Source organism: Rhinatrema bivittatum, chromosome 3, assembly GCF_901001135.1.
Source record: "Rhinatrema bivittatum chromosome 3, aRhiBiv1.1, whole genome shotgun sequence".
In the NCBI taxonomy this organism is placed as follows: domain Eukaryota; kingdom Metazoa; phylum Chordata; class Amphibia; order Gymnophiona; family Rhinatrematidae; genus Rhinatrema; species Rhinatrema bivittatum.
The window spans coordinates 492,641,607-492,656,622 of NC_042617.1; the positions used below are offsets into that span (position 1 = coordinate 492,641,607).

The following is a 15,016-nucleotide window of genomic DNA, read 5'->3' on the forward strand; positions in this document are numbered from 1 at the left end:
AGTGATGTGAATTGGAATCGGAACCGATCCCAATTCACATCTCTAACGATCAGATTTCCCCCCCCCCCCCCAGCCGAACCCAATCGTTAAAACGATCGGGCACACAATTCACATCCCTATTAGGCACCCAAGGCAAAGCTTACAGCCTTGCCCCCCTCAGCCCCACGCTCCACACAGACACACACAAAATTTAAAATCTAGGCATTTGTAATAAGATTTTACACTAAACAAAGGACATTCAAAGTATATTCTTTTGAAGTAAAAATATCACAGCACGAATATTATGGCTTCAATATTCAAAGCAATCCATTTAAGTAAATTAGCTGGATAAGACTTATCTGGCTGACTTACCTGGGATAATAAGCAGAATGGCTATGCTCCTGAATATTCCCATATTTGGCACTACTTAGCTGGATAAGTTATTGTTGTGACCTCAGTGGAAATGTGGACCCTTGGCCTGTGCTGGGATTGATGCTACCTGGGAGGAAGACCTGCCACAAGTTCCCAGCGAAGGGAGGCGAGGCTGATGGAAGGCCAAAACCAATCCCGCTCCCCGCGAGTTGAGCCTTTGGTTGCTGGGATTGGCTGGGCTTAGGAGGGCCCCTGCGGGGATGTGGGAAGCAGAGGATACAAGATCCAGTCCAGTGGTCGGTGGCAGGTGGCAATCAGGCAACGTGAGGTCTGGTCCAATGGTAGATGGCAAACGGCAATCAGGCAACATGAGGTCCGGTCCAAAGGTTGGTGGCAGGCGGCAATCAGGCAACGTGAGGTCCGGTCCAAAGGTTGGAGGCAGGCAGCAATCAGGCAATGTGAGGTCCAGTCCAAAGGTCAAGCCAGGGAAATCCGTCCGAAGGAAGTGGAGGAAGCTGGGGTCTGGAACAGGCAAAGTAAGGCAAAGGCAGGAACAGGAACCGGGCCAGGAACAGGAACAGGCGGGCAAAGACAAAAGCAAGAAGCGAGAGCAGGATCCAACGCTGGAGCAGCATGAGGGGGATAGCGCGCAAGTTAGGCAGGCATAACTTGCCGAAACAAGATAGGGGGGGATTTAGGTAGGGCTGGGGGGTGGGCTAGATAGGGAAAGGGAGGGGGAGGTGGGGGGGATCGCAAAAAAAGTTCCTCCAAGACAGTTCCGATTTCGCAGTGGCCTTGGAGGGAACGGGGAAAGCCATCAGGGCTCCCCTTGGGCTCGGCGCATGCAAGGTGCACAAGTGTGCACCCCCCTTGTGCGCGCCGACCCCAGATTTTATAACATGCGTGCGGCTGCGCGCGCATGTTATAAAATTGGGCATAGATTTGTTTGCGCCGGTTTGCGCGAACAAATCTACGCCCATGCGTATTTTTTAAGATCTGGCCCATACTGTTCTGAAATTGTTTTTGATGTTTGGGAGACACATTAAATAACGCCCAATAATTGAAACTAGAAAGGATAAAAAAAAATCCCATGCTCTCCATACCTGGAAAAGGTGGATTTCCAGTCATCCTGTCATGAATTAGTAGGAGAAAAAGGAGTGCTCAAAACTTCTCCTTCCTCCTTCTTCCCTCACACACATAGGCACCCTCACAATCAAACACACATGCACGCAGGCACCCTCTCTCACACACTCACATATACAGAAGCAGGCACCCTTTTACACATACACACATATATACACAGAGGCAGGCACCCTTTAACATGCACTCATACAGAGGAAAGCACCTTTTCACACATATACAAAGGAAGGCACCCTTTCACACACACACACACACACACACACACACACACACACACACATACAGAGGAAGAAGTTACCTTTTCTCATACACACAGACATGCACCTTTACAAACACACACTCAGGCACCCTCTCGCTCTCTCACACAATTGTACCTCTGTTCATTCTTCGACTGCCACCTCTTTTCACTTTTTTCAACCACTGCAACCTTGTTTCACTTTCTTTTTTGGCCCACCGACCTGGTCTCTGGCAGTAGCCCCAGCCTGTTTTCATTTTTGGCTCTGCCAGCCTGTTTTCAGGCAGTGGTGGGAGCCTCGTTTTATATTCTTTTTCAGCCCTGCTGGCCTGATCTCTGCCGGCGGTGCCAGCCTGTTTTTTATTTTCGGCCCCGCCAGTCTGGTCTCCTGCGGTGGCCCCAGCTTGTCTTCATTTAGGGCCCCGCTGACCTGGTCTCTGGTGGTGGCACCAGCCTGGCTTCATTTTCAGCCCTGCTGGCCTGGTCTCTGCCGGCGGCGCCAGCCTGTTTTTTATTTTCGGCCCCGCCAGTCTGGTCTCCTGCGGTGGCCCCAGCTTGTCTTCATTTAGGGCCCCGCTGACCTGGTCTCTGGTGGTGGCACCAGCCTGGCTTCATTTTCAGCCCTGCTAGCCTGGTCTCTGGCGGTGGCCCACCATCTCCCATTTTCATTTTCGGCCCCACTGGCCTGGTCTCTGGCAATGGCCGCAGCCTCTCCATTTCTTTTTTGGCCCCATCAGCATGGTCTCCGGGGCGATCCGCGGCCTCTCCATTTTCATTTTCGGCCCCACCCGCCTGGTCTCCAGTGGCGGCCGCAGCAATTCTTTTTTCTTCTTCGGCCTCTTCCGGCCCCAGCCACAGCCTTTCCTGTTCTTCTTCAGTTCTACTGGCCTGATCTCCAGCAGCGGCCACAGCCTCTTTTCTTTTTCAGTCCCGTCTCTGACGGTAGCCCAGAAGCTGTAGCCTTTCTTTTGTGTTCTTCGGCCTGGGCTCCGGCCCCAGCCTTCAGCCTTTCTTTTCTTTCTTCATCCCTACTGGCCTGGCCTCCAGCAGCGGCTCCTCTACTGCTTTTCATCATGCTGAAGCTCTAATAGGCCGATCCACCCCTGCACAGTATAGTCCCACAACATAATTCTTATAAATAAGTCTTTAAAGATATATATTTTCTAATACCCATGGATCCAGTAGCTAATTTTCAAAGGAAAACTATACCAATAGTTTTCTCTTTGAAAATTACCCATAATGTCTGCAGTTTAAAAGTATCCTGTAGACTCTGCACTGACAATTTGCATGCACAAACTTTGCAGGAAAACAACACATTTGGATCTGAAAGTCAAATGTGCATGTTTCTTGCCTGTCCTGTCCTCTTGCTTGCTCTCAGGAACACCTCCCTTCCCTTTTTCTCAGTCTGTCTAAAAATAAGCACAGTCTGGAAACTAGCACATCATAATTTACATAGGAAGAGAAGGGGCATTGTCAGCCAATCCCATTTCCCTGGGTAAATGGCTTTGAAAATTGTCCTCCCCATGGATCCGAAAAAAGTAACAGATGGGAGGATTATGCACAAAATGTGACTTATTAGGCCTGTCTGCTTAATCACATTTTTTTTATAAAGACGTTCTGCCCAGAACTATGGATCCTACATTTCAGGGTGCACACATCCACGATCCATGCATACTGTATGTGTGGATTTGAATAAAACCCATGACTATTAGAATCCTCATGCCCCTCCCCTGACATGCCGTGAAAATTTGGTGTAGATAGGACACAGAAACACCCTTTATAATCCTTTATTCCCTTCAGAAAGTAGGCTAAAAAATATGAGCTATTCATTTTGTCTGCAAATACCATCTAGTAAAAATATCTGTTTTAATTTATTTCAAGTTTTAGAACAGCAAAATATATAAAGGCTACATTTTTAATAGCAAAATCTTGCATTCAATATTATTAATTCCTGCTATCAAAGTAAAGTTTTACCTTTAATAAAGTCTTGTAAGGTCTCTTTAGATTCATGATGTGCAGATTTCCGATGACTGGCAGTGGTCTTGGTCCTGGTGGAAAGTTTTGCTGGGTTCTTTTGTTCCAGACATTTATAGCATTTAAATAGCAAATAAGAGTGAGGACCCCCACCAAAAATAGAACAGTTAGAACTGACAAACACATTGTTTTTAAGGCTTGCTCTCTAAAGCTACAAATGTGTTCGTCCAGTAGGAAATGCTATGTAAGTTTAAACAGTATGAAGCTTTGGTATCGAATTACAGAGCTAATCTCCACCCATCATATCTTTTGTTTCCTTAATTCCCATTGCCAAACAGCTATCAAAAGAAATACTAGCTAAAAAAAAAAAATAAAAATCAAGGAAATGCTTTAATTGACTCAATTTAAGTCACTAAAGGTATCAGCACCTTCTTTTATGGCTTTGTCTTCTTCACCTAAGACATTAACCTCAGGACTTGCTTTTTTCTGGTGAAAATAATACAATACTCGCTATTACCGTCTAACAAAGGCAAGAATTTATTTAATGTCATTTATTGTCCTTAGAAACTACCTTCCTGGCCTGGCCCTAAAATTAAGACCATGCAATGCAGTTTACAAAATGTAAAAAAACCCAAAACAATAAAACAAACAAAACGTCAAAAAATGTCATGCACTTTTTCACAATCTGCATTACAATCTGGTATAGTAATAAGCACCAGCTTTTTCTTTACATGGGCAGATATTTCGAATTATGCACCTTCTCTCTCCTCCCCCACCATCCCCCTACGACTTACAAATAGTGGGCTATGGTGCAGCATTCTTTCCTTTGGTGATGAAGGCATCCCTGGAGAATCTCTCCCTTCTTCAGGGATGGGTATGGTTCAGCATTACCTCTTTTCCTTTTCTCTACCCATCTCATGCTCAGCATTCCTATTCTCTTTCTCTATTATCCCCCCTCCACCCCAACATACACACATATACACCCCTCCTGCCTTACGTCCTCTTTCTCTCTCTCCCCAAAACTGCTAAGGAAAAGCCATTTTGAAAAGGGAGATTTTCAGCTTGTGGCACAGTTTACCTCCCTTCCCTCTGATCCTTCCAAAAAAAAGAAAACAAAAAACTTATTTTCATCACTTACATCAGGGATGAATGAAAAGGACAATAGCAGTTTTTGTCTACCTCTGGAATCTCTTGCTTTAGACTAGCTAGATAGCACATGGAATAAAGGCACATAATCTTTGCCAAATTAAAAAAAAATTTCCAATCTGTGTGTCCGCAGTTTGATTTCTATCTTCTTATCTCTGTTTGTTCTCTATATTCTCTTAGTTCATTTCTACTTCTCACTTCTTTGTTATACTTTTCCTTTTCTCTTTTCTGTTTTTGTTCTCTCTTCCTTCTTTCTCTCTTTGCCTCAAAGTGGATATTTCAGGAGGGCGAGAAAGAAGGGGTGAGAGACCAGTCTCACATCACCTGCCGCTGAAATCTGGGGGTGAGGATTTGCCCCGACGACCAGCTGAGTGAGACTGAGATGCCGGAGGGCGAGTCAGGAGGTGGGACCTGAAGCGGCCATATCAACGGCTGGCTTGCGGCGTGCCGCTTAAGCCATGCACGCTCAAGGGGTGCGCGGTAATAGCGGGCTTTGCCGGGCTTTGCCGGATTCGCCTGAATTCGTCATCAGAATCTATTAAGACTTTCTTTTCATCAACAAGTTTAAAAGAAACTAGCATTGCTGAGGGAAAGTTTGGAATTTTCTTGTATTTGGGGTAGGATTAATATGCCTCCCAAAACGAAAGGGGAGAGTTAGAGTGTTTCCTTCTCTTCCATTGCCATCCCCCATAAAACAAGAAATAAACAACTTTATGATCTCTCCTATACCACGGAATAAAGGAGCCGAAGACCCTGATGTGCCAGGTGGTCAGGGAGGACCACCTTTGCCTGCAGAGGAGGCTTCCTTAAGCCCTAATATCGGGCTATCACCAGTGCAGAGACTGAGTGAAGGCCTTCCTGAACAGGCTTGGAATGAGATCAGAGACTCCGAGTCAATAGCGGGAAATGATCAATCCCGCATTGAAAGCCCGGAAGAAAAAGGAGTTATTCTAGCTGCTGCCCTGACTTTGGAAGAGGGGGCAGGGGAGTCACAGGCATCCCTGAGTCACAGGCGGTCCCCCTTGTTGGGGCAGAAGATCTTTTGCCTAGTAGAAAGCTGACAGGAATGCTGACTCACCCTGTACTAGTAACTATGGACACTTTGTGGGACATGATGGCAGGTATGACGATCAATATGAAAATCTGGAAGGGAAAGTAGATTTGATGTATGAGAAAAATCAACATAAGTTTCTTACCACACAAAGACAGATTAAAGACTCTAATGATAGGATTAAACATCTTGATATGCAGGAGAGGAAAATTCTGCAATTTAATTCAAGCAGCAGTCAAAGATAAGGAAGTAGTGTCTAGAAGAATAGAAACACTTGAAAATAATGCCAAGCGTTTCAACCTAAGATTTCTTAACTTCCCCAGGCTTGTGGGGGAAGATTCTTTTATTACTTTGAAAAAGTTTCTGGTTGAAAAACTTGATTTTACTTTGGATCAATCACCAACTATTAATAATTTTTATTTCCCTTCCAAACCCAGGAATGTAAATACTAGATCTGAGATGTTTCAGGGAGATCTTTCAAATTTTTTGGAAGACTCCAGTGTGAACGTAATTAACTGGGAAACATTGTTGGTTACTTTCTATTCTATAACTGATACAAATTTGATAATGAAAAGATACTTTAATAGATATCCAATTACTTTTCTAGAGAAATCTGCTAATATTTCCCGATTTGGCAATCTCCACTCAACTGCAGCGGAAAGCTTCTTTAGCACACTGCCAAGAAGTTCTATCATTGGGGTTTTCTTTTGTACTTCGATTTCCATGCAAATGTTTGATAAAAAGGCAAGAGGATATGTATGTATTTTTCATAAGAACATAAGAACATAAGAAAATGCCATACTGGGTCAGACCAAGGGTCCATCAAGCCCAGCATCCTGTTTCCAACAGTGGCCAATCCAGGCCATAAGAACCTGGCAAGTACCCAAAAACTAAGTCTATTCCATGTTACCATTGCTAATGGCAGTGGCTATTCTCTAAGTGAACTTAATAGCAGGTAATGGACTTCTCCTCCAAGAACTTATCCAATCCTTTTTTAAACACAGCTATACTAACTGCACTAACCCGACCAGTTAAAGAATTTCCTTGATCAGATGAGATTACCTACCTCATCCCCAGTGCTCAATTAAGAAGTCTAAATTTGGTATAGATATATGCTAGAATTTTATTCTTCTCTATATAATTACTGGATTAATCTCCCAATATGTGGTAAACTAAAGACCCCTCCAATTTGATTGATATGGTAATGGAAAGGTTAATTAAGTTAGATAACAAGTTTTATAGTTGATTTATGGAAAATTGTTTCATAACCAATTCATGTTTTTTCGTGTGCAAATAATATAATTATTGTATTATTTGAAAATTTATAAATAAAAAATTTAAAAAAAAAGTGGATATTTCAATACGTTCTTTTTTCTGAGGACAAGCAGGATGGTAATCCTCACACATGGGTGACATGATCAGATGGAGGCCGGCACCAAAAACCTGTGTCAAATTTTCTAGAGCTTTGACAGAGCCTCATTGAGCATGCTCAGGCATGCATTATACCATGCATCCACGCGAGGTCCCTTTCATTTTCTTCTTTTCTGCGGAGCCTGTTGTCTCGCATTCGGGTGAGAGCTTGCTAACCTTTTGGTCTACTTTTTGGGAAAAGCCTCTTTTTCTCTTTTTTTTGCTTAAAATTTGTTACTTTTTTGCGGTCCCCTGTTCTCCCATTAGTATCTTAGAAAGCTTTTTTGATATTTAGCGGTAAGTTTCTTTTTGGTGTCGACACCCAGCCTTGGATATCCACCACCATTGATTTTGTTCTCACAGCCCTTTTATATCATGCTGACAGGGCCACTTCATGTTTTAAGTGATGCCAGTGTATGAAGACCATGTCTATAATAGACCCCTATGATAGATGTGTCCTCTACCTGAGGGCATCACATGATGTCCATGTTTGCAACAAGTGCGGCAGGGTGACTTGGAAGGGATGCAAGATCCAGCTAGACAAGATGGATCACTTTGGACTGGAGAAGACCGATCTATTGGCTTCAAAGGCATTGGCATCGAGGGACCTTGGAGCAGCACTGATGGATACTGAGCCATTGACATTGGCGGGGAAGTCGGTTCCACTGAGGTCGTTGATTGAAAGGGATGCTGGAGACTGGCCATTGTCGGACTCCTCCAGGTCAAGTAAATCAGATTCCTCGGCCTCAGTGTTGGCACTGGGGGCATTATTATGCCAACTATCGAGGGAAGCTGAAGAAACATTGGCATCACTCTCTGTTGATGCATGGTGCCAAGCAAGAAGATGCACCAGCTTCTGCTGTGATTCCCCCGATGCGATACTGCTGTTACGGTCCCGGGCCATGCCCCGGTCCCTCCACCTACCTCGGGGCCAGCAGAACTCCTCTCCATCCTGCTAGGCCCTCCTGGCCTCTGCTGAGGTGCTCCCTCGTCGAGGGAGATGCTGGTGATCTGACGCGTCTGGCCCCACCCCCCTAGGTGTGCACGCGTGCAGGGGCTTGAGATTTAAAGGGGCCAGCGCAGGAAGATGCAGGACAGCCTCCGGATGACATCTGACAGTAGTCAGATGCAGCAACTAGAAACTCTTAACCAAGAGTGAACCTCGTTGCAAGGCAAGGTAGAGCCTAGCAGGGGTATTTAAACCCTGCAGCTAGGCTCTACCTTGCAACGAGGTTCACTCTTGGTTAAGAGTTTCTAGTTGCTGCATCTGATTACTGGCTTCCGACCCTGGCTCGTCCTCTGGCTTCCATTGTGGGCCTTCCCACGGTGTGTCTTCATCTGTCCCAGCCAGCTCAAGGGTCCACAAATCCAACAACTGTGGTGAGGAGATCCAACCTACATTAATACTGGGTTTTTTTCCACAAACTCCATCGGTCCCAATGCCAGCTACCGAGTTTCCTCTCAGTTCTAAAAAGGATCTGGTTACACCTCCTCCATTCCAATCTGTTTTGGTATCAGCAGTGTTCAAGTTGAGATTTCTACAATGTTCTCTCGCCTTAGTTTGATGGACTTGGTGAGACTTTCCTTACTCCAAATGTGGTTACACCTCCTCCGTTCCAATCTGTTCTCTCGCCTTAGTTTGATGGACTTGGTGAGACTTTCCTTACTCCAAATCAAATCTTCACTGAGGTGTACCATGCTGTTCGTACATCTCAATCTTCATGTAAAACTGGCCCCTAAACCACCACCAACACCTCACCTCAAGCTATTAGCTGGCCCTCCTAAATAATTGAATACTGTGAAGGTCTCCCCAGATGCGTGCTCTCTCTCTCTCTCCCCTTCCCCTCCCTTTCTCCCCACCCCAAGCCCAGTAGTGCAATTTGCATTACGGCCTTTTTGGGCATATTGCACAGCTTAATGGCAGGAAAAAAGGTGTAATTATTTCCGGCATTAAAAACATGCAATACCATGGGTTATGCTATCCCATGGTGTGATATTGCCCCTCATTTTCATTAATCCCACCCAAACCCCTCCCCAATCCCGCCCCTTCAAAACATTTGCATTCGTACCATGTGGTAACATGATTATCACATGCATTATGGCGTTAACACATTATCACGTGCGTTTACCTCATAATGCATTTTGATGAATGACCCTATTAGTGTTTTTTCTTGATGATTTTAAAAGAGACAGTCCTGATATTTCATAGTATATTGCAGCACTTGCCTCTTTCAAAGCTTCAGTCAGTGCTCCTAACTCCTGTACAATCATCTCCAAACACCTGCCTTGTCCCACACTTGCTTCCTCCATTCATAATTCTTACACTCTATCTCACATGCACACCACCAGCATCTATGCTGCACAGAGCCACTCACTTTCCTGCACTTATGCTTAGCACACAGATGCACACACACACCACCAGTATATAGACACCAAGAGAAAGCATCAATGCCCCCAAAAGTACCCCTGAAAAACTTAACAAAACTTAACATTAAAACATTTGTGGCTGGGTAGAACTAGCCATCTCTTTAGCAGATTGGATGGCTAAATGCTTGAATTCCTCCAACCGGTTATTTAAATCATTAAAATGATGGACACAACTTCATAGTCAATATACAAGTTATAAAGGAAACTTCATATTTGATGAAGAGGAATATGTTTTTTCTTGCTGTATACAGAGGGATTTTAATTTAAAGTTTTTATTTTATTTTATTTTCCATAGGAATTTCAATGTTATAACAAAACAAGTCTGTGGAAAAATGACATAATAAGCAGGAGAATAATCAGTGGAAAAGTTTTTTCACAGATTAGTTTTGTTACAACATTGAAATTCCCAAGGAAAAAAAAAACTGAAAACAAAGGTGATTTGGAGTTGTTGGGCATTTTGGATTGGCACCAAGCGTGGTGGTGTATGTTGGGTTATAATGTGATCTGTCTAGTTCTGCTCTGCACTTATGATTATGATTAGTGCTATTTTATTGTAGTTATGATGATCCCTGCCTTTCTAGAAAGAGGATTCATGAAAGATGTTGAGCTGGAGGTGGACCCTTGGCCTGGTACAGGATTGGTATGGTCCTCCGGTCGGACCCAGAGAGTGCCTGCCACCAGGAGGTGGAGCACAAGAGGATACAGAGGCTAGCTGGAGCTTCGCCAATAGCAACATGGGTTCCCTCAGGTTGAGCCCTTGGTTACCCGGGCCACCTGGTCTTAGGTTGGCCTCGCAGGGTCTTCTTGAGAGAAAGTTCAAGGGAGTGCCCACCACGAACAAGGGTGCGCGGTCGGTGTCCAAACAGGGAAGTCCAGAGGTCGATGGAGGCCAGAAGAGAGTGTCCGAGTGTATAGCGAGGATCAAGGCCAGAGTATCAGTCCAGAGTAGTCAGCCAAAGCAGGGTCGGTAACAGTGGTTAATCCGGGCATAGTCAGGTCAGGCAAAGGTCAAGTTCCAGGCGGCGATCAAGAGTAGTCAGGTCAGGCAAAGGTCAAGTTCCAGGCAGCAATCAAGAGTAGTCAGGGAACAGGCAAAGGTCTGTACTGTGAAACAGTCCGAAGGGTACTACCAGGAATGGGGAGACGAAGGAATAGGAGACGCTGGAACAGGAGACACAGGAGACGCTGGAACAGGAGACGCTGGAACAGGAGAAGCTGGAACAAAGACACTGGAACAGGAGACACAGGAGCAAAGACACTTGAACGCAGAAGGCAAACCAGAGACACCGGAATGTACGACCCGATTGCCAAGGCATCGTGCAAGGGAATGGGCCTGGCCTTATATACAAAGGAGCTGTGATGTCATTGGAGGGCGATGGGTTAGAGTTTCCCGTGCTGATGCCTTTAAATACAGTGACATCAGCCATGCGTGCACCTAGGGGCGGGGCCGAGTAGCAGGACGATGCGGAGCCCCTGCGGGAACTCCGCTGTGAGGCCGGCATTGGAGATGGTGAGCGGGCGAGCCGGGGATGCTGCGAACTTGCTGCAGCGGCAGAGGGAGTGAGCCCGGAGCTGGTAGATGGATGGGAGAGGTGAGCAGGACCAGCCGCGGAGTGGACGTGGCTGAGAAGTGCAACAAAAGAATATTGATATTTATTTTATTACATAATTGATTGGATCTGATGTTTATGTTCTTTGCTTTTTACATGCTACTGTTATGTATTTATAAACTACAATAAAATTAATACAGATTAATAAGACATTTTTAATGTTGGTAAGTGCTTGAAATAATTAATTTAAAATATTTTAAAGTTTCACTCATGAAGCATAACAGCTGTTGTAGCCTACTTAGAAATTCTTTGTCAGGTGTACTCGAAGGCATTATTTATGGATAAGAATACAACCAGTAGGGCTCAGACCTATATGCCTACTGCCCACTTTTGTTAACCTTGAGCCGCCCAAATAATCAGTTCTGGCTATACCACTGCCATGCATCAGTTAAATTAAAAATAGTAACAAACTCTAATAGCTCTCATGCCAGGCCCACCCAGGGACCTGCCACTGATGTTTTGTCTATGCTAGGATCAAGGCTAATGTTCCAATAACATCTAATGCAAAAGTGCCGTGGCCCCGAAGCTAATAGCTGCTCAACAAGCCTTTTATAAAAGTCTGATTGGCCATCATTGGGACCCTAAATAATGACCAACGTGAATGTCTCACTCTGTAAAGAATCACATATCTCCTATCTGGATATGCGTAAGAGCACTCAACCTGAAGGGGCACATGTTTATCCACTAAAACTCAGATTCCTCTACTTCTGGAATTATATGAGGAGTAATATACTTGACCTACCCAACCCCCTTGAAACTTTTTGTCCTCTTTCTTAGGGGGTTATTTTCTAAAAGTTATCATGATAAACCCCTATCGCACACGAAAAGGGCAGTAGCGCGGTGAATAACACCACCTTTTACGGTGGCGCTATTTGCGTAAAAGGCTGCAGCCGGCAGCACTACGCCGGCGAAATTGCACCACCGCGGTGCGAAAGGCTGTGGCCTTTCGCAGGCCTGCCCCCTTTCTCGCGGGATTCATCATTCAGTAATAATGATGCAGTAGTAAATTAATATTGTATGTGTGCTTTATTTCTGCGTGCAAATTGCAAAATGTTTCCATTTGATAGACAAGAAATTCCCCGTACATTTAGTGAGATGCAGTTTACTAAGACACTCATTTCTGCTGGACCATTAATGAATATCAATGAAAGTAATCACCAGAAGCAAGAGGAAAGTAAACCAGGAAACACATTCAGGAACCCATAAAATTACGGATGCATTTTAAAAGGGCCTCACAAGTGTCCATGTGCGCTCGGTTCCTGGCGTGTGTACGTGGATGTGCCGATTTTATAACATGTGCACGTCAGCGCGTGCATGTTGTAAAATCGGCTACCTGCACGCACATGTGCACCCGATTTCATATTGGCGCGCGGAAAGGGGGGCGATTTTTTTACACACATGCGCCGAAGCAATCGGCCCTTTCCCCAGTTCCCTAACCCTCTACCTATCCTTCCTCCCTTTTCCCTTCTCTTCCCTGACCCCTAGACCCCACCTACCTAGCTTATATTTTTTTTGTTCTGCAAAATACCTGTTCCTCTGAGCAGAAGTAAGTTGCGCGTGTCGTCTGGCTGCCGGCGCATGTTTCACCAGGACAGTGCCTAATGGCACAGTCCTGCCTGGCCTCCACCCCAGCCCCAGTCTTCCCCTTTTTAAAAGTCCAGCACCTTTGCATGTATCTCCCGGAATTTGCGTATGCCAGGGTTTTAAAATCAGCCTCAATACTTATCCACTCCATGTAACCCCAATGTACATAAACTTACATTCGTTTTTCAGCTAGAAAATTGACCCCACATCCTAGTATGCCTGTTTTTAACTGTTCCCAATCCCACCTAATCAGTATCACATTTTTCCTTAAAAAACCCCAAATCTCTTCTCCACCTTCTCAATCTCTTCTCAATCTCTTCCCAGCCCCCCCCCCCCCACCTCACCCGCCCTTTCCCCCCCCCCCCTCCTAAGGCTTTCCCTTTTTTCCATTATTTCCCCCTCCTTAGGCCTTTTTTTCCCCCCTCCTTAGGCTTTTTCCCCCCCTCCCAAGGCTTTCCCATTCGCCTCTCCTTGCCCGCCCTTCCCCTATTATCTTCCTACAATTTTACAAAATTGTTCAATTTAGTCCGATATAATCAATCCTATGCTAATTGTCACTAATGTAAATATTCCTTTTTCTGTAAATAAGTTCCTTTTACTTCTTATGTTAACGGTTGTTTTTTATACTCTCACTCATGCTACCTATCTTTCCCTCTCTTCTTCCTGTCTCCCTTACCCCCTCCCCCCCTTTCTGGCCTGCTCCCATCCCCCGGCCCCCTGTTCATTGTAATTTCCTCCTTTAACTGAGTTACTTGTAAACCGGCGTGATGTGCCTCACGAACGTCGGTATATTAAAAGTTGTTAAATAAATAAATAAATAAATAAATAAACCTCTTTTAACTGTTTTAGAACTCAACCATCTACCCCTCCAGACTTTCTCAAATCTGTCCAGAAACCCCCCTCAACCAGGAAATATATATGATACCCCCCTGATCCATTAAGTATGAGGTTGAGCAAAACCCATCCACACTCCAACCTCCATGAGGAATGCAATGAGTAGGTACAGACTAAGAAAGAACCTAGAACTCCCTTGGTGGAAGTACTCTTGGGACCAAGTGGGAGAGGTCATCCCTGGGAAGTATGCAGTTACTCCCTTTCCACTCAGTCTCCCAAGAGCCTCAAAACCCTCCTTCTATCCCATCTAACCACCCCTATATCCAGCAGCAAAGCAGAGGAGTTAATATCCTCTGAAGCAATGGCTCATATCCTCCTTGCCCCCCAGAAACCCCCCAACTACCCACTACAAACCCCTGCATAACTATTGCTTGGCCCTAATTTATGTGCCCACAATAAGTCATAAGACATTATATGCATAAGCATGGCATATTCCATTATTTGCACTAATTATAACACAGGATTGATAGGTAAACCCTTGCAGTGACTAAAATGCTCTCACTAAAGCCCTTCAACATCGTCCAGGACTGGCCAGAGGCTAAGTAGAACTGTGCATGTATCAACAGGTTCTGCACCACCAGCTGAATCACAGAGGAGGAACCTCCCTAGCTCGTTGCATGGAAAATTGCTAAGTAAGCTGTCACTATCCATTCTGTGTTGCTTTAAGCTGAGCTCAGCACCATTTTGGACACAACCCATGATGATAAATTGCAGTAGGACCTTGTGAGACTGGAAAATTGGGCATCCAAATGGCAGATGAAATTTAATGTAGATAATTGCAAGGTGACTGTTGCGAGTGCGGAGGCGTGGTTGCTTGCTCAGAGAGATGTGAGCCCTTGGGCCACTGCGTGGCTCAGGGAGGAGCCCCAAGACACACAACATGGGAAGTGAGAGTGTTCAGGCACAGGCTGGAGCTGGAACAAGGCTGGACCAGGATCAAGACTTGGAACAGGAACTGGAACAAGGCAGGCTCAGCCCTCCACTGGACCTGCATGCATGGGTGAGACCCAGCAACACAATGCTGGTCTCAAGAGTAGCCTTCTGGCCACTCAGTAGCCCTTCTGGACCCACTGCTTGGGATCAATGGTTGAGTGAGGCCAGATGGAGGCTGAGGGCAGGAACAAGATGAGACATAGAACTCAGGAACTAGGAAATTCAGACAAAGATTCAAGGAACTTGGAATACTCAGACAAG

General features: G+C 45.1%; 1 protein-coding gene across 1 annotated transcript in view; it reads right to left on the reverse strand.

The window, feature by feature from the left end:
• The window catches only part of LOC115088122 (cytochrome P450 2K6-like), a 132,377-nt gene extending 128,444 nt beyond the window's left edge, over nt 1-3,933 (reverse strand). Inside the window, exon 1 of the mRNA XM_029596095.1 lies at nt 3,701-3,933. Coding sequence (XP_029451955.1) covers nt 3,701-3,886 — 186 coding nt within the window. The 5' untranslated portion in view covers nt 3,887-3,933. The remainder of the gene's footprint in view (nt 1-3,700) is intronic.
• Between the last annotated feature and the right edge of the window lie 11,083 nt (nt 3,934-15,016).